The sequence below is a fragment of the Antennarius striatus genome, chromosome 1, assembly GCF_040054535.1.
Source record: "Antennarius striatus isolate MH-2024 chromosome 1, ASM4005453v1, whole genome shotgun sequence".
In the NCBI taxonomy this organism is placed as follows: domain Eukaryota; kingdom Metazoa; phylum Chordata; class Actinopteri; order Lophiiformes; family Antennariidae; genus Antennarius; species Antennarius striatus.
The window spans coordinates 25248523-25276494 of record NC_090776.1 but is presented as its reverse complement, the minus strand read 5'-3'; the positions used below and the strand labels follow the sequence as shown (position 1 = coordinate 25276494).

Sequence of the window (27972 nt, the reverse complement as noted above, 5' to 3'; positions counted from 1 at the left end):
TTTATAATGAATAAGTTATAAATATACAGTAATCAACTGGAAGCAGAGCAAAGCAGATGATTGATAAAATCAGTCCAACCAAGGCTGTATTTGAGAAGAACTAATGATAAAGAATAAAAAAAAAAACAGGGAAAAGAGGAGGAATGCTTACAGATTCCAGGATGAGTCAAACAGGATTTGGACATTTGGGCTGAATCTTTTTCTTCTTTGCGGGGGTCTCTGATAGCATTACACTGCTGGCCCCTTCCACACATTTTTGCCTTCAAATAAACTCCATCACTTCCTTTCCACACATAAGAGGATCCAAAAAAAAAAAAAAACCTGTGCAAAACCGAACCACATCTTTAGAACATCACAAGACATTACAGCTCCTCACTGTTAACCGTCTGAACTTCTGAGCTGATTGTAGGTATGCCTACAGGACAAAAGTGTTCAGCTGGTCAGACAGAGCAGGTTTCAATAATGTTTAGTTTTCAACCGCATTTCCTGCCTTGACTCATTATACTAGTCATACACCGTCTGTCTCTGTGAACTTGTTATTGCGTGCTGACTGTAAGTCAGAAGGCTTGGAGGCCTCATTACAACTGGCTAGCGTCTCATATGGATTATGTCCATATCAAATACAACAGAGCTGAATTCCGTTTTCGCTTTCTGTTGCCAAAACACAATTTGAACGAGCTTATTTCTGTGGTTTCCACCCTTTAAACACATATATGCTAAAAAATAATTTATGTTTAAGTTATTTTCTATCCAAGTTTTGTTTCTGTTTTTAAAAAAATGTTCTCTATTGTGTGGCTGTGCTTTAGCAAATAATCACATCAGGAATTAACTCAAATTTAACAAATTATGGTAGATTTTCAAGATTGCGTTCCAGTCCCTGAAGAGTATGTACAATGCTGTAAATCATAAAATTGGAAGAATAGTTTTCCCCATAAAGCAATCCAGATCAAAACCATTGCTTTAAGAAATGGCACAGCGGTCATCTATCGAAGCAGAACAACTGAATGGAAGATTTTCATCAAAACTCCACAGACTGTGTCATCCCTAGAAAGCTCTACCAAACAAACGTTAAAGTAGTTGTTTTCTGAAAAAACTTTACTTTTGATAAACTTTATTTTTCGACTTCAGCTGGGATACCTTGACATTAGTTGTGCACTAATGATTAAGGCTTACCATATTACTATTCAAAACTAAATTTGCAGAACCTGTTAAGAATCAGCATGTTAGCATTGCCATGATGAGAATGTTAGCATTTAGCTCATAGGTTGCTGCTTTATGTCCTTTCATTTGTTTGGCGTCACGGAGCTGAGATATTTATAGCTCTATGGCCAAACACAATCTGACACAATACATTCACATTTTAGAATCAGTCAGTATAAATTTGTTCTTGGTTGCATTCAGTCTGTGAACCATGTGAATTCATTTCTTTGCATGTTTCAGTTATTGAACTTCAGAATAGAGAATAGCTTGTTTTACCAAATGAACCACAGTGTGTGAAAAATCCTTTGGACTTTTTTTTTTGTTGTGGAATCTGTAAGATTTGCTGAAAAGGCTTTAACTGAAAGTCAACTATTTGTTGTCTGTAGACATCATGAGTCCCATGTCACTTTGAAGAAAATGCTGCTCATCTAATCAGGGTTCAGACATGGAGGACTGTCCCAATGTTCTGGGAAAGTGGATTTGTGGTTTTGAAGTTCATGCTACAGAATGTTTGAAGGATAATTGTTTCATCCTGTCAACAGACGTTCAGTGTGTGTCTTGCTGGTTATTATTGTTTGCTCCAAAAAGAGGACAAGGTGTTAGGTTTTGTTAACATGCATGGGAAATGTTACATGTCATTAACATGTGGTCTGAATGGGCTGTAGATTAATCCCAAACACATCGTTTTGGCACAAGCCCCCAAAGTTGCCCTGCATGTCACCTACAAACATTTTAAATGGTCATTAATGAGACCTGAATCATGGCCTGGACTTCATCTCCACTCTGCAGCCTCTCTCTCTTGTCACTCTCTGACTCTCTGTTGTGGTCTGCAGAGACAGAAAGCAGGCCCTCTGTATAGTAGCCTGAGTGTTTAAACTGGGGTTGAGGTCATGTCAAGTGAAATGAACAAAGTTTGGAAATGCAAATGCCATGCTGTGTATTTTCAGAACTTTGAAGAGTGTCAGAGTTTTAGATTAACCAGTGAAGATCAGTTTGGTTAGTTCTGAGAAAATGATTCAATTTTTGATGTCAAAAATGATCATATCTGATATTTAAAAAAAAAAAAAAAAAAAAAAAAAAAAAAAAAATATATATATATATATATATATATATATATATAGTTAAATATGGCAGCAAACAGTTCATTTTGTCTTGATTTGTTGTTTGCTTTGAGTAGTACAAATCTATCCTGTTAAATCTGTCTCTCCAGAACATGGCATCCACAGATGGGGGTTGGGATAAGGCTTGTGGAGTCATGGTCCCTCTGAGACAGGAGGATGTTTAAGGTTTCAGCAGTTCAAAGATTCTGTTTGCAGAGAGATTGATACCCTGATGACTGAATGTGTCACAGACAAACCAATTTGCTGATGGACTGATTGACTAACGTACTAATGGCTATTGGCTGCGCACCAAGCCTGTTTGGTGCATTTTGAATGCAACAATGTGTGAGAGTGAACACATTCAATGCAGGGGCTTAAGATAAAGTAGCGTATCACAGAGTCTTAAGCCCCCTCTCATCTCTTTTGTCTCCATCCGGATTTAGAGCTCTCACCTCAACTCCTACATGGTCTTTGCACATTCTTTAAAAGCTGCTTACCTCCCCCACATAAATACACACACACACACACACACACACACACACACACACACACACACACACACACACACACACACACACACACACACAAACATCCTCCAAAAAAGGTCATGTGAATCTGACCACTTCAACGAGATCGTCATGATGTGACACTCCCTGAAAAGACATGATCAGTAAATCACATAGTTCACATCGTAAGGACCATCAACGCTTTACCGTCATGAGGATTTTCAGGAAATCATCTTTTACTAAATTTTTTACTGTACAAACCATAATAATCAATGAAATACTCATAAATAGAGAAGTGCATCAAAAGTTCTTTGTCTAGTAATGAATTTTTTTTAAAAAAGCTTAGAAAAAACCAGGTTGTCATCATCCTGTCTGAGTAGCAACTTTGCCTTTAAAATGACCCTCCACTTCCTAAAACGAATCAAGGAAAGGCTAGGAAGGTAAAATACATAGTTGATTCAAAGTTATGTTTTTATCCATTTTGATCTGATTAATTGATCCTGTTGGGAACAATAAAGTTGGATGAAATGAAATGTTTTGTTTTATTTCTTTTTCGTCCAAATCGTTTTACCGTTTTATTATGTGTTACACTGACATCTTTGTCGATTGTCATGAAATCCGCAGGACCTTACTGTGGAATCCTGAGCCAGAAAGGTTTGAAAAGTCCTGTATTATACTTTCAGGACGTTATCTATTAGCACTTATGTTTTATATCCTCTTTAAGAAGCATCTAAAAGCACAGTAACATCAAAAGTGTTAATGATACGCTTGTCTGGATGTCATATATAAATGTCATTTAGTTGGATTAATTCCTATGCAGAAGAATCCGTGTTTATAATTTGTAATGCTCAGTATTAACAAACTGGTGAGGACAAGGATGATTGAGTCTATTAATAATTTAAAAAGGTTATTTTCTTTAAATACACGAGAGTTCTTGCGCTAACAGCAGAATAAGGAAAATGATCTTTTTTTATTTATTTATAAAACTTTGTACAGCAGGGAAAGCCATAAGAAGGTGGCAAAAGAAAACAAAGTGTATTGATGGAAGCCGATGCAGCTTTGGAAGAAAAGGTATTTTTTTCATCCAAGTGAAATAAAGTTGCACCATGGCAGGAGGAGCTCTCTGTTCAGTGGGGATTTGACTGGAAAACCATGTTAAGGTCTTTAAAAAGAGTAAGAATATGAAATCAGAGTAGGGTTAGATTCTGCTGAGTCTCTTTCTGTGTGTCTTGTAATTGTCATCCCACTCAGATGAGGACACGTGGAAGGATACAAACTCGGCATCACTGATTCAGACATGTAGCAGGAGACCAGCTGTCGATGTTGGCATTGCATTCGCTTTGTGCTTCCTCATGATGAGTATTTTCTGCTAGATTCTTTCCTTCTTGTCTTTTAGCAGTCATTACTCTCATTGCTGTACTTTTCCTAATGTTGCTCATCCTTCCTTTTGTAGCTCTTTTTCATCATCATTCTTCCTTTCGATCTAAATCATTGTGCAACACACTGTTTTGTTTTGTTTTTTTCACTCCGGACCAGATACTGCACAGATATTGTCACCGATAGCATGAAACACAGAACATCTGCTTTCCTCATATGTTGTCTAACTACCTGGCATGTGAATAGTTTGATGTAGTGGGAGGAGGGGTTTATCCTTTCTCACTATGCCAAAACTCACTATGGAAGATTGTTCAGACAGACTGGAGAGCAAAGGTAATAATCTATGAGAGGGAGAGGGAGGGAAAGAGAGAGAGAGAGAGAGAGAGAGAGAGAGAGAGAGAGAGAGAGAGAGAGAGAGAGAGAGAGAGAGGAGAAGGAAAGGATTAAGTTGTTTTCAATCCACACTCTTTTGCCATCTTGTCTTTTTTTACAGCAGCCATTTCAAATTGTCACAGCAGGAGAGGTGCAGGTGTACTTGATGTCATCAAAGTGCAGGAAATGAGTTATTTTTCCTTTGAATGTGTTCATCACCGGGTCAGAGTTGCAAATCCAAAGGATGTAGATGTTTTATTGTTCCAGGAACGTTTACTTTTAGTTGCCAATTTAGCGTCTTTGGTTGTTGTTTTTTAACATTTTAAAAAAAAGGTTTTAACAGACTACTAACACATCTTGTACATGTTTATTGAAATTTAATGTACCACTACTCCTGTTGCTGCTGTGATTGCCTTTTTTGGAGTCAATGGTTAATAGTAAGAACCCAAATGTAGGCACAAGGCAAAGAAGTTTGATTCCAGGGATATGATCTGAATAAATCTAAAAATTAAACACAGACTGTCAAACAATGTCTGTGCTGTGAAGGCAGGCGGTCCATCAGGCAGACAGGTTCAGTGCTCCAGAGATCCAACATTCAAAGGGAATAATCCAAACGAGAAAGCAGAATCCAAGTCCAAAAGTCAGGCAGACATAAAAATATGCGTGAACTCACAGAGATACTAAAACACAGGGGGTGAGAGGCTGGAATGTGTGACGATAGGATCAGTGACTGACAGAGGAAATGAGGAAACACACTGTGTCTCAAATTGTCAGCTTTCATACTCAACCCGGTCCGTTTCTGTAATTAGATGTGTCCATGCTTCTAAGTATGCCAAAACCGCGTACTTCACTGAAGGTATAGTCCCCAAAGTTGAGTTTGAAACGATAGACATGATCACCATGTTGGCTGCAGGACACACTAAAGACACTACAGTTATCATGTAGAGGGAGTTTTTGAGAACATAATAGGCTAAAGGGAAAAAAAAAAGGAGAAAAAAGTAATAAAAATTCAAACTGTGTTTGTATTTCACATTTCATGTGAAATACAAACACAGCCAAGGTCTTTAAAAGGTTGCATTCACTTATTATTTATCATTCCACTATTTTACTTTGGAACTTGTACCTTTCTCATTTTGACCTATATGTTTATATTTTTCTCTACCTTTTCATGTTTCCCTTATGAAGCTCAGTTGCATGGCAAAAAAAAAAGAAAGGAAAGGATAAATAGAGGTAGTAACAAATTCTTGAAGTCCCAGAGGGAGATGCTGTAACAGGCTGCCACCTTGCACAATGGCATCCTGCATTATATTATTTTCCTGTACTGTATGTACAGAAGATTTCACTAGTGTTAAACCATTTTGTCCTTAAATTTTGGACCTGTCTCGGTACTCTTTCATGGATTATCAAAACTATTATTACAGATAGAAATCATACTTTCAAACATTTTTTGGTTCTGTTTTGGTTGAATGTTTGAACTTTACAGTGTAATGCTATCTTTCTGTTTTAAGTTTCACTATTTCACATTAATATGTCATTTTACAGATTTCAATATGGCAATTTCACTTACTTTTATCAAATAATATATCAGGCAGACATTTGGGAATTGCATGTCTGCTTTAATACATTTCTGGAGAGGATCACAAAGTTCTTTACCACACTGGTTAACCATTATTTATGTTGAGAAATGGACTGCAAAACATTAACTTTCTCTGTCTGAGAGACAGATGTGGAGAGAGCAACGAGCAGAATGTATCACATCACTGAAGTGCCATTCATCTGTATCTGGTGGTAGAGACAGAGGCCTGATTTCTGTAGCAGGTGATGAAAAGCAGGCATGTGTATGTGTGCATGTGCATGTCCGCATGTGCTCTTGTCTGCGTATGTTGGTGTGTGGTTCATACTATACTATGTGGGCTGGCTTTTCAGGGCCTGCTGGGACGTGCAGTCAGGGGTCCCCCTCTTACAAGCCATAAAACAAGCTATTATTATCTCCTCTGGGGAAGTTGTGTTTTTCAGTACGGTTTTGTCCTTTTTTGTTGTTATTGTTGTTGGCTGGCATGAATTTACAAAACTTGATGAAAGGGTGTTGTATGATCTAAGTAACTCCTTAAATTTGGAGGGAATCTGGATCATCACAGGGCGCAAGTACAAATGATTCCGATTAAACAGAATCATTCAGTGTTTGCTTTTCTCCTTGAGAGAGCAGTCGAGCAAAGTTGACGGTGAAAGAAGAGAGTAAATAGTATCAGTAATAATAAAGCAGTGCATCAGAGAGTTTTTATGTGTTTTATACATCTATGAGACAGATGGTGCAGAGGGGAGAGGTGGACACGATGATATATAATAATAATAATAATAATAATAATAGTACATGACAAGAAGATGAAGAAGAAAACACAGAGAATTTAAACATCTCTGCAGGTACTGCATTTGATTTCTAGAGATGATTGAGAGACGATGATTGAGAAGTGAGGTAATGCTTCAGTTATACACAACTATATTTTGACATAACTCTTAATATTTGGAAATATATCTAGGTCTTTCATAGGAAAGTAGACTATTGGCCTTGGCGGAGGCGTGCACTTCATAATCTTGTCTTTTATTGCTGCTGTACATGGGAAAAAAAGTGGTGTTCCAATGGTCCCAATGGACTGAAAATTAAAAATTGCACCTAGACTCTTCTTACATTTTAAAAAGCTGTGCCAATTGTCCATATGGTCATTGCTCAATAATAATATTGATCTCCAACGGTTCGCCCTGCAGTGATAGAATCAATACAAAATGAACTAAATAATGAATTGAAACATTGAGTTTAGGTGTTGATGCCTGGGTTGTCAAACAGCAGAGCATCTCTGAATAATGGAAGGTGATTTGATTCTGGTTTGTAAGGGTTAACAAGGACCAGATGTGTGCATCAGTGTGTATCGTGTGTTAGTGAGTAGTACGTGAATAGTTCTGTACATGAGTACGTTGTTATATTAGATGTCTGGATTGATTCTTACTCATTTGATACTCCTGTGTGTGTGCGTGTGTGTGCATGCGTGCGTGTGTGTGTGCATGTGTGTGTGCGTACGTGCGCACAGGTGCACATCAATGAGATAATTTTTTCTGCTTGTAAATTTCTGATGTAGATTGTAAAGGTTTATGAGCGGAACCACATTTGATAAACTTTGAATGCAGTTGTGCATATATTGTAGCCCACATATTGTATTTTACTGTTCTGAGATTATATTCTAGCAGCAATCCACTGTCAACCATAAGGTACTGAGTTCAGTCGTTAATCCAGTGGATGAGGTATTTTCTGTCCTTTTGCTCATGATCTCAAAACATTAAAATGCTGGAATGGCTGCTCTCACCAAGTGGAAACAAATGGTGGAATTTCACATGAGGGCAACATATTCAGACTGATCATGTTCCACAAGCGGATTGTTTTTACTGCATCCCAGAGTCCACAGGGGCATCATATTAGACTATCACTCTTTTCTCCCTTTAACATTTGGCGATCAACAAACTCGATTTGTGGGAAAGAGAAACTCTTCATCTTTCTCAAACCTGGAGTTAATACAAGATCCTTTCAGTGATGCTTCTCTGCTTAGTGTTTTGCTGTTTCATTACACTGAGAGGCGCTTAACACCTCTGTCCTCTGTCTTCATTTTCTTAGAGGATATTTAATGACGCCTTTGAGTTACGCTTCCTGTGTTTAATGGAGGCATAATTGTCTTTGTTGCTTTGCAGACCAGAGGCGGACCTCCCAAAAAACTTTCGTCATCATCTCCCATCTTTTTCTGATTAACATGCACCTGAACAGCCCCCTGGACTCGTGCAATGGCTGTAGTTTTTCCTCTGTTTAGTGTACAATCTGTTCTACATTAGCTCTTTTTATGGCTGAGGTGTCACTGTCAATACCTCAACAAAATAAATTACCTGCCAATTGATAACAGACTGGAACAACAATGCCGATGGAGTAATATTTGAAGTCAATGAGCCCAACAGGGTGCATGTTCCTGTTTGCGTTAAGCTTGGATTCATGTAACACAGTTTGAAAAGACATACTGTTGTAGAATAGAGGTGTGGAGGTTTACACCGGAAAGTTATAACTGCAAATAGTTATAAATCTTTTCAGTTTCCAGGATCTTTCACATCGAGGTGATTAATATGTTGGTGTTGGTTCATTCTTCCAGGTCATGGTCATCCTTGAGGGATGAATCTGAAACAGCTGGACTCCTGTTTAGGTTTGCAGACATTTCACCTTTCATTCAAACCACTTCTTCGATGTCTTTTTGAAATGCAGTTACAGTCTCCAACGGGATTTTTACTAAAAGGTCATCCTTTAAAATAGCCCTCCGGTCTGGCATGAGAACTCCACCAGACACATTAGTATAAAAGATTTGTCATTAGCGTGACCTCGCTCCTTAGCTGCTCTCACTCACCGTTGTCTTGACCCTTACTTATCGCACTTTGGTCGCTATCTCCCCTCTATCAGTCCATTGATCACTAACTCCTGAAAAATTCTTTTACATGGAGGTTGTTTTATTACCCTTTATTCATATGAAAACATTACTCGAGCCTCTTCCAAAAGAAAAGTTAAAAAACCCACTTTTTTTTATGATACAGACCCATCCATCCATCCATCCATTTTCTAATACAGGTTTGTCCGCTGTCGCGGGTCGCGTGGAGTTTGAGCCTATCCAAGTTGGCTTAGGGCATGAGAACAAACAAGCACGCACATAGACACTCACACCTATTTGAAACCGGCCAAGTAACCTGAAGCGCATTTTTTGGAGGTGGGAGGAAGCCGGAGAACCCAGAGAGAACCGACTCGAACCGAGAACCTCTTTGCTGTGCGGGGACAGCGCCAACCACAGCACCACCGTGCCGCCCTCTGATACAGACCACTGCAGATTTGTTTTCATCCTTTTATTTTCATGTCAAATAAGTGTATGCTGAATAATAATGGAAGGTTGCTGGTTTGGTAAATATGGTGATAGGAATTGAGACAAATCAGGCATCACAGGCCTTAAAAAAAACCGTCAGTAAAATGTTTGACAGAAAGGGAAGTGTTTAGCCACCCTGTGTGCCGATTTGTTTTCTGATTAGTCAGGGAGACCTATAATTCATCTCAGTCTGGCTGATGGTAACTAGACTCATTTATATTTGTCTGGCCATGTTCTAAATGCTCACTTTTGGGAAACGCTCCCGATGTTATTCTACACACATTCTCCGACCGCCTTTACAGTCAGGGTAGCAGGCAGCATCCTGGAGCAGAGCAGACCACATTTGTCTGTTAAAGAAAGGAGCCCAGTCCTCTGTCAGCCTGAAGCACATATCATGTTCACCACAGTCATGAAATGCTCTCTTTATTCTCTCTCTCTCTCACAAATGAAAGTCGGGGTACTTTAAACAGGCTGAAACAATCAGCAGGAAATCAAAGGTAGAAAGGGTGTCCCACACAAACTCATAATAACCCTGAGGTAATTTATTTTCATAAATTGTATTTCTTTTACATATACTGTACTTAGCATGTCACACAGACGACATAAATGCATGCCTACCTCTGGCCCGCAAGTCAGGTGGGATAGGCTTCAGCGACCCCCGTGACCTGCAATAAGCGGGAAAAGTAGTTCAAAAAGAAAGGAATTATGCTATAGTATGAACTGTTCTTGGATGCAGTGACTGCATGTATTTTCTTGATGTTTTGTCATCGAGTTTGTCAGATTTGGTACCATGATACCTGTGCAGGCATAGAAGAATAAATGGTTGTTTTTAAGAAAGAAGTTTTCAGCCAACTGGTCTATTGCTTCCCTTTCTGTGCACAGCCAGGCTAGCTGTTTCTCCACTCTTTATGCTAAGCTAAATGAATCACCATCTCATTCTATATCCAGACTTCAGGCAAAGCTTTTTATCTAATATTTTTATGATGTACGAAAAGGAAAACTGTGTGTTTGGCCGTAGCAAAAATATTTACAGTGATGCTGAAATGACAATGAAGAAACTAGAGCAACACACATGAAGGTTGAAGGTCTTAAAAAGAGGGGGTGAACGGAGAAATGATGGAAAGATGAGGCGAGACATAACAGAGAGGAGGCGGAGGCGGTTCAGACCTCCTGTGCTACCAGTCAAAGCTTCCTCTGTTTGGCCAGAACCTTGATGGTTCCCCTGAGACCCTGCTGCTGGAAGTGTGCTCGGCAGAGCAAATAAACTACGAGGAGGTGACCACATTCGCCACACTAACACCTCCACATATATATATATTCGGATGAGTTTCAAAAGAATACACATGTAATTATACACAAAACGGCCTGTACATGCAGCCGTGTGCGACACCTTCACACCTTAAGGTGAAGCTGATATAGTAGCTGATTTGGTGTATTCTAATACGTGGACGTGGGTTTTAATGTTCCAGAGATTTTTTAGGGGATTTTTCATCTTTTCAAACAAGTTGACACATTGGAATTCCATTCACAACTTTTCTACAATTGTAAGAAAAATTGGCATAAAATTACAAACTACTTTAGTCCTCAAATGAAGTTATCAAGTCTGCTATCACTGGGGTTTAAAAAAAAAAACACACACACCATGACCTTGTGGATAGTATCACGTTACAAAAAATCTCTCCACTCAGAGCAACAACAAAAAATAAAATGTGATAAATTAAGTAGAGTTGACCAATACTGACACATAACAGAAAATATATGAAAAGTGACAGCCCACCAAAAACATATTTTATTGTTGCCTCGTCACCCTAATGTGTTTGGACCTGCCAAGATTCTGAACTTTTTGCGACTGAGAGAGTTGCTGAGCAAATAAATCAATTACAGTATAGTTGATGAATCCAGCATGCTGAAATTGTAACATGTATTAACCACATCAGTGAGAAGCATCCATCACATTGACAAGAAGCACGCACACACTCTCACACACACATATACATGCATCCTGTCCTGGCGTGTCAAGAGGCCATTGACTTCCACTGAGCTCCTCTTCCTGTGTTCCTCCACTGGAGTCCCAAGAGGGAAACTCTAAGCTAACAACAACCTTCATCCCTGTCTTTTAACCATCCTCCTCATGTCAGTGTCCTCCCCCTCCCTTATTTCTTACACGTGGCATTTCCTCTCCCATCTTTCTCCCCAGAGTCACCAGTAGACTTGCGCTCAGAGGTGGATGGATAGATGGATGGAGGCATAGTGGGGTTTCATTGGGGTCCTGTCCTTTAACCACATTTCTGCATATAAATCAACTTATTTTATCTCAAAAATTGGATTGAGAACCCATATATCTCTGAAAGAAATCATTTATTCAAAGTGTAATTTAAATTTAAATAAATGATGGATTTATACCTGTTTATTTAACAAGACTGACAAAATCAGAGCAATACCAAGTCTTTGAGAGCAGTGTAGGTACAATTCAAACAAGACACACCAAAGATGTGGGGGGAAAAAAGAATGTTGATGTAAAGGATGTATGAAAGTATGTAGGCACTGATGGATAACCCCTTTAGAAGGAAAATTTGTGATTCTGGTCCACCAAGGCGCAGCAAGTAAACTGGATCTCTGCCAGGTCTTGAGGACTACTTTTAGTTCTGACAGATATTGAGGAATCTGTGTGAAGATTTTTGAAACAAAAAATATGCAGATTGCAAGCTGTCTTTGGTGCTGCTTTCTAAAGCTGGCTGTGAAAGGCCTTGAATAATCATCCTGTCCTCAGCAAGTGGTGAAAAGACAAAAATATCCCTCTGAACAAAAAAAAAAAGGATTAAAAAGAGGCACCATGAGGCCAAAATGTCCGTCTGACGAGGAGAGAGACAGACAGACAGACAGACATTAATGATGTCAACAACTAGTGAACTCATGTGTGGTGAAAACAGTGGAATGACCTGAATACATGATTGAAATCACAAACTGGATGCAGGTTAAATGAAATGCAGAGGCCCCTGCTAATGTCACAGTTTGCTCTCTCTAACACAGTTTGACTGACAATAAAATGCTGTATCAAATTATTGGATGGTATGTCAGCCCTCACACAGCCACAAACACGCTGCACATTCTCAAAGACATGAACACACACAGCTCTGGGTTTCCAAGGGAGGATTACTAAAATCTTTTACTCCAAGCCGCTGCTACTTTCTTTTGATTTTCTTGCCAAAATAAAACCACAACGTTTTTTTTTTCTCCTGATAAAAGAAATAAACTCCCACCAGACAAACTCCTACACTGATGCATACAGTATTCCAAACAGTGTAATTGTCTGTGTGTCTTAGAACTCGTGTCATATTGACTGCGTGTTGCCTCTCCGACCAACATACTTTCACTTTCCAAAACAAAAACAAACGGGTCACTTCTTCCCCCGCTCTCATCTGGTTGTCGAGACCTCCCTATCCTGTCCGTCATAAACACCCAAGGGAGGGCTGTGGAGGCTGCTGCATGTCTGACAGGCAGGCAGTTGACGTATGGGGGCATGTGGAGTGGTGTGGTGAAGTCAGCCGGCTCTGAGAATGTGATAAGGTACCTGATAAATTTAAAGTACCTGTATTGGTGTGCTGGATGGTGATCTGTCCAATGTGATCTGATCACTTTGTATTTTACATATTTTCTCGGTGTAAAAGTCAGATTGGAGTGGAGAAATAATTTCCCCAAGGGGATAATAAAATTATGTGTCTTCTTCTTCATCTTCTGCTATCTACTGGCATGCATTATCTCTGGGTACTCAGCCATGTTTCATGAGGAAGTCCCTGATGTTTTCATTTAGTCTGTTTGGCTTCTTTCACATTGTGGGTTACATGTCATGGAGCTAAAGTCACATAGTCTGATATTACTCATCATCATAGACACAATATGGCATACAAGTGCCGATGAACTTAATGTGCTGACGTCCAGCCTCAGAGCTTAAACTAATTCCTTTGGACTTCAAAAATCCATTCATTCTCTCAGTGGGGGTTTGAATAACTGCCTGCTTCCACCGCCACAGACATATCAGTAATAGCAATTACTAAGTTAACAAGGCAGTCACAGACTGCAAAATCCCGCGACTCCCCTGATTACAAAATTGTACCCTGACCTACTTTCATAGATCGAAGCAGTAGCTTTGATCTATGGTCTTTCACTGCCCTTCTCCCTTGTCATTCTATCTTATCCGGTTCCTGAGTTTACAAAAGTTGAAATTTGACCTTGTTTTCTAGTTTTCTCAAGGTCAAGATCATTTTTTTTCATTTTCATCCTCTTTGCCGTCCAAGTAAGGTGCTGTTTGTTTCATCTTTCTATCTGCAACGGTTGTGAAGATATTTGGTGGACTAACTAACGGACGGACAGACGAACGGACGAACACTGACAATTACATTACATCACCGCTTTGAAGCGGGATGTAATAAATGATCAATGGGGCTACATGGTGGTGCAAAGAGGTAGCACTGTTGCCTCGCAGCCGCAAGCAAGAAGGTCTTAAAACGCAAATTTTCTGTATGGAGTTTGTATGTTCTCCCCATGCCTGTGTGGGTTCGCTCTGGGTTCTCTGACTTCCTCCTTCCAGCATAAACAAGTACTGTAATTTGTAGATTGTTTACTGATCTGTGTTTTCCATAGGCATGAATGTGACTGTGATTGGTTATCTTTCATGTGGTCCTGCAATAAACTGGCCTCCCGTGCAATGTCAGCTGGGATGAGACTAGTGGAATGAAGACTTGTAAACGCCACAGCAGCAGTTTGACAGGATCACTTGCAGGAGCACTGGAGCATTAGCAGCACTTCCCATCTGCGAGTCTCTGATGTCATTGAAAAGGGAACCAGAACCAAACTGGTGTGAATCTTTAAATCAAGTAAATGTTTTGTTTGGCCACAACATATAAAACCAGATTAGATCATTGACATACAGACAGACGGACAGACAGACAGACAGACAGATAGACAATTCTCAGCCTTCGCGCTCCTTTCTACATTTCAGGCCTCATCCATTCCGCTCAACACTCCTGGGCTACAGATTAAAGCTGCTCTCATCTGGATCTCATCAGTTTAGGCCAGCCTTGCCGTTTTATAGATTTTCTCTTTTTTTTTTTAAAATTCAGGACAAGGAGGGAGATCTCAAAGTGATTTATTGTAACACTGCATGGAGGCTGGAAGAGAATGAAAGCAACTTGTTGTGGGGAAGTGTATGAGGCATCATGCTACATAGCCTCTGGTAACAGCGTACAGTTTGTAAGAAAGGACTTGGGCATACTTTTTTCTTCAAGTGAGCGTGTCATATTAGTTGCATGGCGGTGTTGCTCTAGTTCCAGATCCATTTCCTCTTATTTTTTCCAGCTGTAATGTCTGTAACATGTGGTGGATTGTTATGGGGTGGCTGAATGGGTGTTATTGCCATATGCTGTGAATTGATTTTGGGAACAACTGTTTCCCGATATTCATTAAACAATGCTGTATTTCAAAAATACTGCATCCAACAAGTGTAAATAATGTTTTATCTATCTATAATTTGTTCTTCACAAGAAACAAAAAGAGCTATAACCAAAATCACCGAAAGAAATGTCTAAACAGCTGCTCTTCCACATTTATTTACATTTATCAATGGATTTTCCGACACTTTTGTGTCCAGATCGAGGTAAATCAGAGAGAGAAAAAACAACTGGACTTCTTCAGTTCAGTTTATTAGTTCTAAAGAAATTGATTCTTTTTTGCTTTTCTTGATTTATCAATGGAATTTATTCATGAAGAGGAATCAGAAGATTAGATGCCCTGCCAGTTGAAGTGACAATCTCCTGACAGAACCTGAAACGATTGAGAGATTCTTATCATTGGCAACTATGTAGGAATGATGAATACTTGCATGCAACATCCTTGTCTGATCAGTGTCAATTTACTGTGTGTGTGTCTGTGTGTGTGTGTATCAATAATTTGAGATTGATAAAATGATTGTGATTGATCTCAGGTCAGATATTGTTAGAAGTAAGACATGAAAAATGTCATCAAACGGATTGCAGCAGCCTGCTGGATCTGCACATTTCCCTCCTGTTCTTGGTAAAAGAGATAATACCCTTTAAGTTTAAATGACAGTGTCTATTGAAAAAGCAAAAGTCTTCATTAAATAACAGTGTGATTGATCTTCTATTCATGCTGAGCAAAGGGAAACTGTTTTAAGATGCAGCTTCATATTAATTATACAGATATGTCTAACTGTAACCCTGTTGTTTTTCCCAGGAGGAAATGCTGTGACGGATTCAGGTTTGTGATGGGCCACTGTATACCTGAAAGTAGGTAACCCGCACACACTGACATTTGATTAGGATGCTCCAAATAAACATAGTTCCATTGCAGCAGGTTATAGATCAAGACAGGCTGTGAAAAACACTAGGTGGAGACCAGTTTAATAATTGTTCAGTTTGAAGTATGCTTGAGCAGAAAGAAAGAGAAACAAAGGAAGAAAGAAAGTTCAACAGGACACTGGTGTAGATGGCCATAGACTGAGTGATTTGCTCTAAAAGCATTTTAAACTTCATTAACACTGTTTCTTTATAAACACTGTTCCTTTATGAATATTGTTATAAATCGTCATGTTCTTTTGTGAATACTGCTCCATTATAAACAGCTCCATTATATAAAAAGCTTTATGTTCCTTTGTGAACGGTGTTCCTTCATATTCCTCTGTGAACACTTTCTTCATGTTCCTTTGTGAGCACAGTTTCTTCATAGACATTATTCCTTCATGGACATTTCTTTCATAACCCCTGTTCTCTCATGAGTACTGTTCCATCAAAAACAGAACAGTGTTGGAATATGGTCGTCAAAGAAACAGTCAGCTGATGCATCAGTGTCTGAAAACAACTGTAGAGCTCTGAGATCAGAGTAAATAGCCAGGCATGGTTTCAGACATGGTTCTTGTGGGTTTCTAAAAGAGGCCTTCTCCACAGCAGACATTGGGGCTTTGGCATCAGATAACACGCAATACATTATCTTTTTTTATAAAACCTACTCTCTACTGTGTCCTCAAAAACTCCCACATTGAAACAAGGAACAGAAAGTTCACAACTGCAGGCTATTTTCAGCAATCCCACAATGCAATGGGTTGCATTTTACACATGGCAAACAGACAATTCCACAACCTTGCACCTGCCAGTGCAAAATGTCAACCGGTTTAATTGTGTTGCTTTTGATTGGTCATATTAAAACATTTGATTTGTGTGAGCCGTGACTGTGTAACAGTGAGTAAGGCCCTTGAAAGCAATAATATGGAGTCCAGCCAGCTCTCCAATTATTACTCACCATTGTGCTTTTATTACCTGTCAAATCTGAAGATCAAAAAAGTAAAACCCATACCACTGCCAAGGCCTGAGAGTTTCATTAATTAAATAAAAACCTAATAAAAAAATCCCATGGCATGTCCCCATCAAAAGAAATCTGCTGAATTGAGGAGCAGCGACAGCAAAGTGATCCACTTCCAACAAGTTTCCTGGAAATTCATCAGGTAGCCCATGTGTAATCAATAGAAATGTTGAAAAACCCTGTCTCATAATGTAAAGGGAGAGAAAATTAATATCAAATCACTTCAGTGCACCTAAAAGCAAAGTTTGGTGCACACAATGTCAGTCAGCTAATAAATCAATTAAACTTATTGATATGACACCTTTTAAATGATTTGTATGACACTCAAGGTTCTGTACAAGGAACTAACAAAACAAAATAAATCTAAAGAGGATGCGTATTATTATTTATAAAGATAAATAATAATACGACTCACTGACTGGAAAAGCAACCTGTAGAGTTTGGAATACATTAATATTTTTATAGTTAATTAAAAAGTAAATGTATTTTACTAATGGTGCTTGTATGAGATATGACACCAAAATAAATAAATAAATAAAATCTGTCTGGTGTTATGTGTCATGTCATTGAACTGGATTTTGTTTGAGCCCCATTGGTTTAAGCATTCTGTGTCACCAGAACTGGAATATTAATTGGTGCTACGTCGGACTCGATGTGTGGTCGAATCCATAAAGTTAGAAGCACGATGTAATTTTATTTTTCTGCAATGATAAAGTCTGTTAAGTACTGTAGATTCTGGATCCTGATGATGTTTAGGGCTCGAAACAACAATCTAATGGATTGTTCATTTATTTACACTAATTTTATCAAAATGCACTTGGAATTTTTTTGTGATGACATGAGAGGCTGAGGTTGTCGATCCCCGATATTGAATGTAGAACTTTGATTGTAAAGAGATGAATATGGAGATGAATAGAAGTCCTGTGTGATAACACTGATGCAGTGATTTGATCCTGAGTAACATGCTCGGTCCTTGTCCTCTCCACCCCCCTCTCCCTCCCTGCAGGTGTGGATGTGTGTGAGGCATCACCCTGCGAGCAGCAGTGCACTGATAACTTTGGGCGAGTTGTCTGCACATGTTACCCTGGTTATCGCTTTGACCGAGAAAGACACCGCAACCACAAATCTCCTTACTGTCTGGGTCAGTGCAACATACTTTAAATTTTCATGGCACATATCTCCAGGGGTCCAAATATAAATAAATTCCTTTTGAATTGTTTGATAAGAATGTTGTCTTTTTCAGTCTATTTCTTAACAGAGAAAGCAGCGCCCCCATCTGGTGTAATAAGGCAGACATGAGAAAACTGAAGCAGAACTGCTTTCAACCATGTGGGGATAGTTGTGTAACTGTATTTCACTCCATATGAATGTAAACAGATTTGGAGATATATAAAATATTTTCTACATTCCTTTACACATCCATGTAGAAATGTAAATATTTATTGACAAGTTTACAGCTCTACTACACTAGCAAACCTGAGCAGGAATTGGTAGAATTTGGTTTACATTTACAAACCTCACAGTTATGAAAACACGTGCAGATTCTTGTACATCTTTACCGATTATAGTACACATTTAGAGGTTATTTCATACATTTCCAAAGCAGACCATATGCATGGGGATTGAGAATGCAGTTACACAACTCTCCATGCACATTTGCTATGGCTTTGCTATAATAACAGCCCCATGGAAAAACCATTTCTGCCATTGTCACACAGCAATTAAACAGATTTATCACCAAATCGACATTCCACATGATCTTAAATAACATACTAACACAATTATAGTGAAGTCACAATATTTTTTATGTATCTTACAGTTTTGAAGTGTTTAAAAGAGGTCCCTGCACAGAAATAATTGACATTTGTTATTTGAAATAGCTTGATATTTTTCTCTCCTTCTAAACTCATCCAGACATTGATGAATGTGAGCTCCCAGGAGGCAATTTATGCGATCATGAGTGTGTGAATACGGCAGGCAGCTTCCTTTGTCACTGTCGCAGTGGCTACATACTGGCACCAGATCAGCGCTCCTGCATCCCTGTGCACAACTGTAAGTTTATGTGTTTCAGTGAGAAAGTTCGAACTTTAGTCCTCCATTGTCTAAACCTAAATTTTGAAACTAAATTTTAAATTAAAACTTTTACATTTTATTAACTGTAATCCCCAAAAAGAAAATTGAAATCCACGCTACACACACGTTAGTAGTTGCATGTAAAGCATGTACAGTACTCCCTGGTTATTCATGATTAATGCATTCCAGGACCACCCACAAAAAGGATATAGCGACAAACTCTTCTTTTTCTTCTTTTCCTTTCGGCTTTTCCCTTCAGGGGTCGCCACAGCGAATCAATTGCCTCCATCTAGCCCTGTCCTTTGCATCCTCTTCTCTCACACCAACTACCTTCATGTCCTCCCTCATTACATCCATAAACCTCCTCTTTGGTCTTCCTCTAGGCCTCCTGCCTGGCAGTTCAAAACTCAGCATCCTTCTACCAATATATTCACTATCTCTCCTCTGGACATGTCCAAACCATCTCAGTCTGGCCTCTCTGACTTAATCTCCAGAACCTCTAACATGTGCTGTGCCTCTCAGTGTCCCACTTCCTCTTAGCTAACCTCTTTCTCTGTATACACTCCTGTACCTCCTCATTCCACAACCAAGTCTCCTTATCTACTTTTGTTCCAGATGACACACCAAGTACTCTCCTACCTGTCTCCCTGATCACATTAGCTGTAGTTGTCCAGTCATCTGGAAGAACCTCCTGACCACCCAGAGTCTGTCTTAACTCCCTCCTAAAAGTCATGCAACACTCTTCCTTTTTCAGCTTCCACCATTTTGTCTTCTGCTCTGTCTTTGTCCTCTTCATCTTCCTCACCACCAGAGTCATCCTACACACCACCATCCTATGCTGTTTGGCTACACTCTCACCTACCACTACTTTGCAGTCACTGATCTCCTTCAGGTTACACCGTCTACACAAGATGTAGTCTACCTGTGCGCTCCTACCTCCACTCTTATAGGTCACTCTATGTTCCTGCCTTTTCTGGAAGAAAGTATTCACTATAGCCATTTCCATCCTTTTTGCAAAGTCAACTACCATCTGTCCTTCTGCGTTCCTCTCCTGGATACCAAACCTGCCCATTACCTCCTCATTACCTCTGTTACCTACACCAACATGTCCATTGAAGTCTGCACCAATGACAACTCTCTCATTTCTAGGTATGTTCTGCATCACATCATCAAAGTCCAACCAGAATTTCTCCTTCTCCTCCAGCTCACATCCTACCTGTGGAGCATACCCACTAATAACATTGAACAACACACCTTCGATTTCTAGCTTCGGACTCATCACTCTATCCGACACTCTTTTTACGTCTAGGACATTCCTGACAAACTCCTCCTTCAAGATAACTCCTACTCCATTTCTCTTTCCATCTACACCATGACAGAACAACTTGAGCCCTGCTCCTAAACTTCTAGCCTTGCTACCTTTCCACCTGGTCTCCTGGACACACAGTATGTCTACCTTCCTCCTCTGCATCATGTCAACCAACACTACCTTTTCCTAGTTCCAACATTCAACGTCCCTACTCTTAGTCCTATACTCTTGGTGTTCCTCTTCTCTTTCTTCGTGTGAACACACTTTCCTCCTCTCCTTCTTCGACCAACAGTAGTCCAATTTCCACCGGCGCCCTGTAGGTCAACAGCACCGATGGCGGTCGTTGTTAACCCGGACCTCGACCGATCCGGTATGGAAGTCATGGGTTTGATTCGCATCTTTGATTTGGAAAAAGTTTTACGCTGGATGCCTTTCCTGACGCAACCCTCTGTATTTATCCGGGCTCGGGACCGGCACAATAAGACACTGGCTTGTGTCCTCTTGTGGCTACATTGTGGATATAGCAACAAACTATTTTATTATTTACGGTAATTTAAACGTTAATGAACCCTACCCATACTGATATTAATCCACCTTCTATCTGTATTCCCTTTTCCCACACTCTTATAGATTGTTTGAAGCGCTTTTAAGTGTTTCTTTAATACACGGATGTGCGTTGCATTCCATGAGTCTCGGAACGCAGCACAATTCCGGATGATGTCGGCCAATAGCATGCACGTACAATATCACGTCACTACCTACAAAAAATCCGATACGTAATGAAGCCGGACATCTTAAAGCACGAATACGCAAGGGATTACTGTAGTGTGTACAGGCCCGTAATACACACACACACACAAGGTGTGTGAGGGGGAGGTAGAGCAGCTCCTTCATGGTGCGCCTCCAATGAGCAATTTATAAAGTTGCTCAAGGACACTTTGGCAGTGCTCAGGAGGTGAGTTGACGCCTCCCCCTGTCAGCTGACACTCCGAAGTTACTTGGCAGGAGCGGGAATTGAACTGCCGATCCTGCGAACATTGGACAACCCACTCTACCGTTGAGCCACTGCCGCCACTAAATTTCATTTGAACTCCGACAAAAATGTTTTGAACAAACTTAATGTCCTAACTTGTGTTTGATTTTATTTTTTGTTACTCACTTGGACAGTTTGGTCCTTGATTGATGGAGTTCTGTGTGTTTCATAATCTGTCAAATTCAAAGGATTTATGTTACAACAGAGCAACAAGCAAGCATATTTTTTCTGTACAACTGTAGTGTTTGTAACTTGAATAAGTAATAAATTCAAAATTATTTAACATTAAGGAGTAGTTACATTTATTTTACATTACATTGAGTTACATTTAGTTACATTTATAAGTTACATTTGGTCCTTCGAGGACATTATGCTGATGTGAACCACAGTGAAAATGAGTCTAACACTCCTGGTCTAAACATTAATACAGTACATTAATATATAATGTTTTAAGAAATGTCATTGGAAGGGGTTTATTCTCAGTGTTCACCCCATGATGAAAATGTGTGGTAGGAAAAGAAACAGCATTATCTTTTGTGCTGCAGTGAGTTCATCTGGGAAGTCCGACACATTGATGAGCTCTGGCACGTGTTCGTTCACCTGTCAAGATTTTATGAACATGAAAAACAGTCTGCTGCAGCTGAAACTAAAGCTGGGAAACACACAGTCACCAAACCAGGTAACAGATAAACTGGGAGTCTCCTTGAAACTGAACTGAATAGTACTGCATTCAGGTATGACATGCAGTTATATTATATACTGCACATTACTGATATCACACTTTCTGTAGCCATGTGTTCATATTTAGTTTAGATGCTCTCGAAAAAAAATGCAAAAGACACAAGTTAAATTGAGGAACCACAAGTCCTCATCTTGTTCTTTGTGTTCGTAGGTGTCTGGCTTGGCTAACAGCAGTGACAAGCCGTCTTTGGGGAGGGCAGGGAAAAGTCCTGATAATCTTCCTGGTTTACACGGTCTTCCAGGGCCTCCTGGGGTCCCAGGTAATGTGGATACAACTGTTGTTGCGATGCAGATATGTGCACATGAAAAGTTTGTGAGTGAGCATCTGCAAAATGTTGCCTAATGTATACCTGGTAGAATAACTGTAAAATAAAAAACCTAAAGTGGCAAAAAAAAAGGTTTTATTTGCCGCAACCACCTGTCTTCACTAGGACACCCGGGAGAACCAGGGAAGAGTGGAGATACAGGAGAGAGGGGCCCACCTGGACCTCGGGGTCCACGGGGAGACATGGGACCCATGGGTCCAGAACCTGACCTGAAGCACATCAAACGAGGGCGTAGAGGGCCAGTGGTAAGACGAACAAGTAACAAAAAACCCCAAAACATAGCATTTATCCCATCTGATCATTCCCATCACACCAGAAGGAAACATTAGTGTGTCTAATAATCCCAATGCACCACTGAGCCATGAAGACACATGTATGGTGCCAACCCAACATAAAGTGATGAAATAGTAAGTTATCCACCACTGCCCGGTCCTATGAAAATGGGAGAAATCAAGGTTTTAGTCCGACAGAGAAAAATATAGTGAAATCACTTATTTTTAGATTTTTTTTTTTAATCTTCATTAGAGCTGCTGCTACTTCCTGTGGTCAGATGAACACTGTTGTTCTGTACACTGTTGTTCTGTAGAGGCCTTTCCTGAGCATTTTTCTTATCATCCATACAGGGACCTCCGGGAGCACCAGGAAGAGATGGCCTAAAGGTTAATATCACATATTTTATTCTTCGTATTGACTGTTTTCAACGCATTCACTATGTATTTTTTAGTGTCCACATCACTATAGGCACCATTACTGAGAGAAAAAAGTCCACCAAATCCAGTTAAGGCATGGCTAAAGAAAGTATAAAATAAAATGAATTAAACTCCTGAAAAGTTACCATTATTTTGGTTTCTTCGTTTATTCCTTAAGGAAAAAACAAGGTAAACAAAATCTATCTATCTAGCTATCTAATATATATAGTATGTATAAAAACAACCAAATAGCAAGTCATTTTATACTGTTGTGAGTTTCTGTTTACAAAATAGTATCATTTCATCAATTTGTGAATGTACAGTTTTCACTAAAGGCTGGTTCCAATCTACAGGGAGATAGAGGAGCTGCAGGTCCCAGAGGTCCACCTGTAAGTTCTTTTGTTCTTTAAACCAAGAATAAATATACATTCTTAAAGCTACTACAAAGATCTACCCGTAACCAAGTTGTCATCCTGCTACACTTACACTTTTGCGATATGATCTTTTTCTTCTCTTGTCATTATATCTCATCTCCATGATTAATCTTTAATGTGCCTCCTTCTTCTATATTGTGTCCTTATTCTCTGACGGGAATCCTTAATGTTGAAAGTCAACATATAATCAGGACTATAAAAATATGATTGAATTCACACATTGAAACTTGCATTAGCTATCCGAATTCATGATAAGAGCTTTCATTTGTAAATCTCATCAATAAGTCACTTAAGTATGTGTTGCATGACTTACAGGGTATGTCATTAAATTGTTTTATTTATTGTTTATTTAATTTACTTGAACTTATTTGCTGATCTAGTTACGACGTCTTCGCACAATATTTTCATGCTTAAAGTATTTCTAACAATTAAAGTAATCTTTGGGAGGCTGCGGCTTTCATAAGCAAGCCAAGTTTGTATAGGATTTTATAATTTATTGTGCATCATACCTCCAAAAACAACAGACAGTGAAAAATATCCTCTCTCCCCAGGGACCGCCTGGTTCCTTTGACTTCCTCCTGCTAATGATGGCTGATATCCGTAATGACATTATTGAACTGCAGGAGAAGGTGTTTGGGGAGCGTCGAGGCATTTCTTTGGACAATCCTCCTCATTCCAACGGTGAAACAGAATTTGTGGAGTGGGGCTCTGGTCAAGATCTCATGCTCAACACCTGACCTTCAACATCCCACCCACAGTAACTGATTACGTAATCCAGCATAACAAACACCATGCTAGACTTCTTTTTCTTTTTGCTGGTGGTTCAAATGCCAACAAGTAAATCATTTCTAACACAACAACGGGAACGAACTCAGCAAGGAATCTTGTGTACACTCTTAACACTGAAACAGACAGTAAAACAAAGAGACAAACTGATTCTAAAAGCAGATCTTAGCCACTGCAAGCACTGTGTGGCTGCATTTCATATGCTGTGACCGAGGGATATGTGTGTAGGACTTTGAGCCAGAGGGAAGAAATATGTGCCTTCATGTCTGAGTCTCTGAACTGTGTCTGATCTGAACCACTTCAAAAGACAATCTTTACTGTCTACATCTCTTCCTGTGACTGAGTCTGGCAATGGAAGCTCTGCTGCCAATGACAATTTGCCTACAGGATGTTGGTACAAAAACCCAAGACCTCCACTGTGAACCACTTGCCATACCTGTTTGCTGCATCTAACCTAAAGTCTGCACTCCACAGCAAAACAAATAAAGACTGAGGAATTTTTGAAAATTCAAATGATGTATGTTTGGGTATGAAACAGAAATATTTATGCTACAACATGGTCATCTAAATGTAATCTAAGATTGATGTCATATATATATAACTCATCAAATCTTTTGACGGTACATTTAAACAACTAGTATCCATGGATATCTTCTCAATAACATGCAGTCTTACATATTACTCGAAGAGGTTGTATAAAGTTAATATAAATTAAAGGATGAAACAGATTTACAGTATGTTATTCCAGAAGGACAGAACACTTCTTTTAAGAATCACTTTTATAACCCCTCCATCATCTAACCAGTTAACTTTGAACATATTCTTAATGAGAGAAACAAGGGACACCAAGAAAGAATGTTGGAAAATGTTTTAAATTGAAGATACTGCCATTAGTCTTTGCCCAGAAATGACTTAACAATTTGTGATTACACTTGGGGAACATAAAAAAATAAACATTTCACATTTTAATGCCATTTGGATGCAGTGTTTAACACAATTGTTTCACAGCGAAAAGATTATAGGTTCTAATGCAGTCCCGGGGCCCTCAGGTTTGGTGAACTGGTGACACTAGAAAATGGTTTTGTTTGTCTGCCCTGTGATGAACTGAAAACCTTTCAAAGTTACCCAGTGTCAGCTGGGATAGGTTCATTCCCTCTCATATCTCCACAGTGAAATAATGGCTTGCAAAACGAGTATATGAAGGTAATCATGGAGCTCAGCTTTGGTTTGTGCAAGTACTCAAATAAATGAAATAAAGGTGATATAGCCACAAACTGGCAGGGAAAGGAGCCTGGTATTTTGTGAGATATGATTATTAGCTTTTAATGATTAGCATAATTTTTAGAATACAGCAGTATATTAACAATGGATACAAGCCTGATTTTTAACAAAAGGTGTGAGTACAGGGGTACGGGTACTTTCTTAGATAACACAAGCAATCTGACGATCAGTGAGGTTTATAAATGCAGTAAGACTTTTGGAAAGAGCCAATTTTACAACCTGTTTCCAAACAGCAACCTTTGTCCAGACTCTTGTCATCAACTTAAATCAGCACTTCTCAATTTTCAACGCGAAAGCTTTACTGCCACCTACTGTAGTGAATATGCAATTACACGTCATTCTGGTTTGGCAAGGAAAAACGGTTGTTTCGCTGTGCGCGCTGTCCCTCCAGCATTTCACTATGCCATTTGAGAATCACTGATTTAAATGAACATTACATTACATGCTGATTTTGTGTGCAAAAAGCATGTTTGTTTTAACTTGAATCTCTCTCCTCAACAACTACTGGTGTCAATAGTGGTAGTGTTTTTATCACTATTGCCAGTGCACAGGTTTAATGTAAAATTTCCTAACCACATTACAATTATGGTGTTTAATAACCTGCATGGGTTGAAGCCTCTGCACCAGCAGAGGGTGTTAAATTAAAGCCAATCTCCTGACCATCAGGCCTCAGCATTGCATTGTTTTTGAATACCAACCCGGTGAGACAACCAAAGTCTGTTTACACACAACTACAACTTGATTTCACTATGTAGTCATTGTTTTTCTCAGACATGCAAGTTGCAGAAAGGAAGTCAATTGTACTAGAGCTTCCTTTCCAGACACATACCTGTGATAATTATTCTCAGCACCTAACGCTGAACTGTAGCGTGGCAGAGTGTCATTATGAAAGGTGTAAGCATCAGAGGTTAAGGGTCAAATGACTTGGTTTAAACAGCCGGAGGGATAATGATAGACCACAAGCTGTTACAGGGGGCCTGTCTGGGCATGAAGGAAAAATAACTCAATGCATGTTTTATGTGCTTTAGATCTCAGAAGATTTTTCTGTTTCTTTATGTAAAAAAGTGTCAGGGAAAGAATATCCGGTGAGTGTGTGTACAATACAATTTTTAGTACATATATTGGTTATGTTTGTATTTATCTACTCTAAATCTTGATATTTAGATGTGTGTTTGTGAGTGTGTGTGCGTGTGAGCGTGTGTGCGTGCGTGTGAGCGTGTGTGCGTGCGTGTGTGTCACTTGACAGGCTTCCAACCTAACAGCTCCACCTCCTGCCGTGCGGTCACCCCTCAGAGTACAGTCGTTGCCAAGCACAACCAGGATCAAGACAAACAACATGAAACACTTTAAGAAGCATGTCAGTGAGAGAAAGGCAGGAGAATGTGAGAGATTATCTCATTTCCTTCACGGCTTGTCATGCAATTGGAAGCTTTCCCCTCAGCCTGTAGGGGACAGCAGAGACGAGTTCAACAGAGTGCAAGCGGAAGACAGAAGTCCTCAGATGACAACAGATCTGTCACCTCCATCATAATGTAACTGTACTATTCTCAGTGTTGCAAAGATTGCATTACGTAACATTTTAATATCTTACATGAAACAAAGCATAATGCATAATTGTCAATATATAAAATATCCGATAAAGGAATTACTAGTAAAATATTTTTTATTGGCGTCACTGACAATAGTCTTTCAATCTGACAGGTTTTCTAAAAATATATATGCTTTAATGATCTTTGTGAAATCTTTGTAATGACATCTGTGATAAGCAATTTCAAATATTAATTTTGATATTACTCAAAGCTATTGCCATGTGACTCCAAAAGTGTTGTGCTACAAAGTTGTGTCTCCATTTGATGAAGTCTTCAAATGAGAATAAAGATGTACCTGATGAAGAATTTGCCTCATGAAAAGAATTTCCTTACAAAAGTATTGTTTTGTGTTTGTTTACATGCACGAAAAAGTTTAGGGGTGTATGTGAGGGAAGCACGTTTATACATGCGTTTTTAGAAATGTAAATAAAGAATATTGTGGCGACCTCTCATTGTCATCATTCTATACTGTCTGCAATCTAATAAGGCAATAAAGATCATATAACAAAATAATTGTTACTATTGTGATATTGTCTCGTACTTATGGTATTTATGTATAACTTGCAATAAATAGAATAAAACTTTATATTATAGATATTATATTATAGATAATATTATAGATGGAACAAAAAGCAGTTGTAAAAACATCTTCAAGACAATTCACGAACATTCCTTAGTATTCTGACAAGTTTCATGAATAAAGTAATACATCCAAAATATGAAATTTTCATAAATCATGTGAAAACTGTCATGAGAAAAAACCCCAAGCCACACTGCCACCAAGGCTGCATATTAGAAAAAACATTCACCCAAGAAAGCAGTACAAAGTGAGCCTTCTTTGCAAAATACAG

At 39.1% G+C, this 27972-nt stretch overlaps 1 protein-coding gene across 2 annotated transcripts in view; it reads left to right on the top strand.

Moving 5' to 3' along the window:
• Window positions 1-27565, top strand: part of LOC137594368 (collagen and calcium-binding EGF domain-containing protein 1-like) — a 37001-nt gene extending 9436 nt beyond the window's left edge. For both annotated transcript variants that reach the window (XM_068313798.1, XM_068313807.1), the window contains 9 exons: window positions 15739-15791; window positions 17867-18001; window positions 18775-18912; window positions 21821-21954; window positions 22168-22276; window positions 22448-22587; window positions 22966-23001; window positions 23385-23420; window positions 24017-27565. In XM_068313798.1, coding sequence (XP_068169899.1) covers window positions 15739-15791; window positions 17867-18001; window positions 18775-18912; window positions 21821-21954; window positions 22168-22276; window positions 22448-22587; window positions 22966-23001; window positions 23385-23420; window positions 24017-24202 — 967 coding nt within the window. In that variant the 3' untranslated portion in view covers window positions 24203-27565. The remainder of the gene's footprint in view (window positions 1-15738; window positions 15792-17866; window positions 18002-18774; window positions 18913-21820; window positions 21955-22167; window positions 22277-22447; window positions 22588-22965; window positions 23002-23384; window positions 23421-24016) is intronic.
• Window positions 27566-27972: the final 407 nt, after the last annotated feature.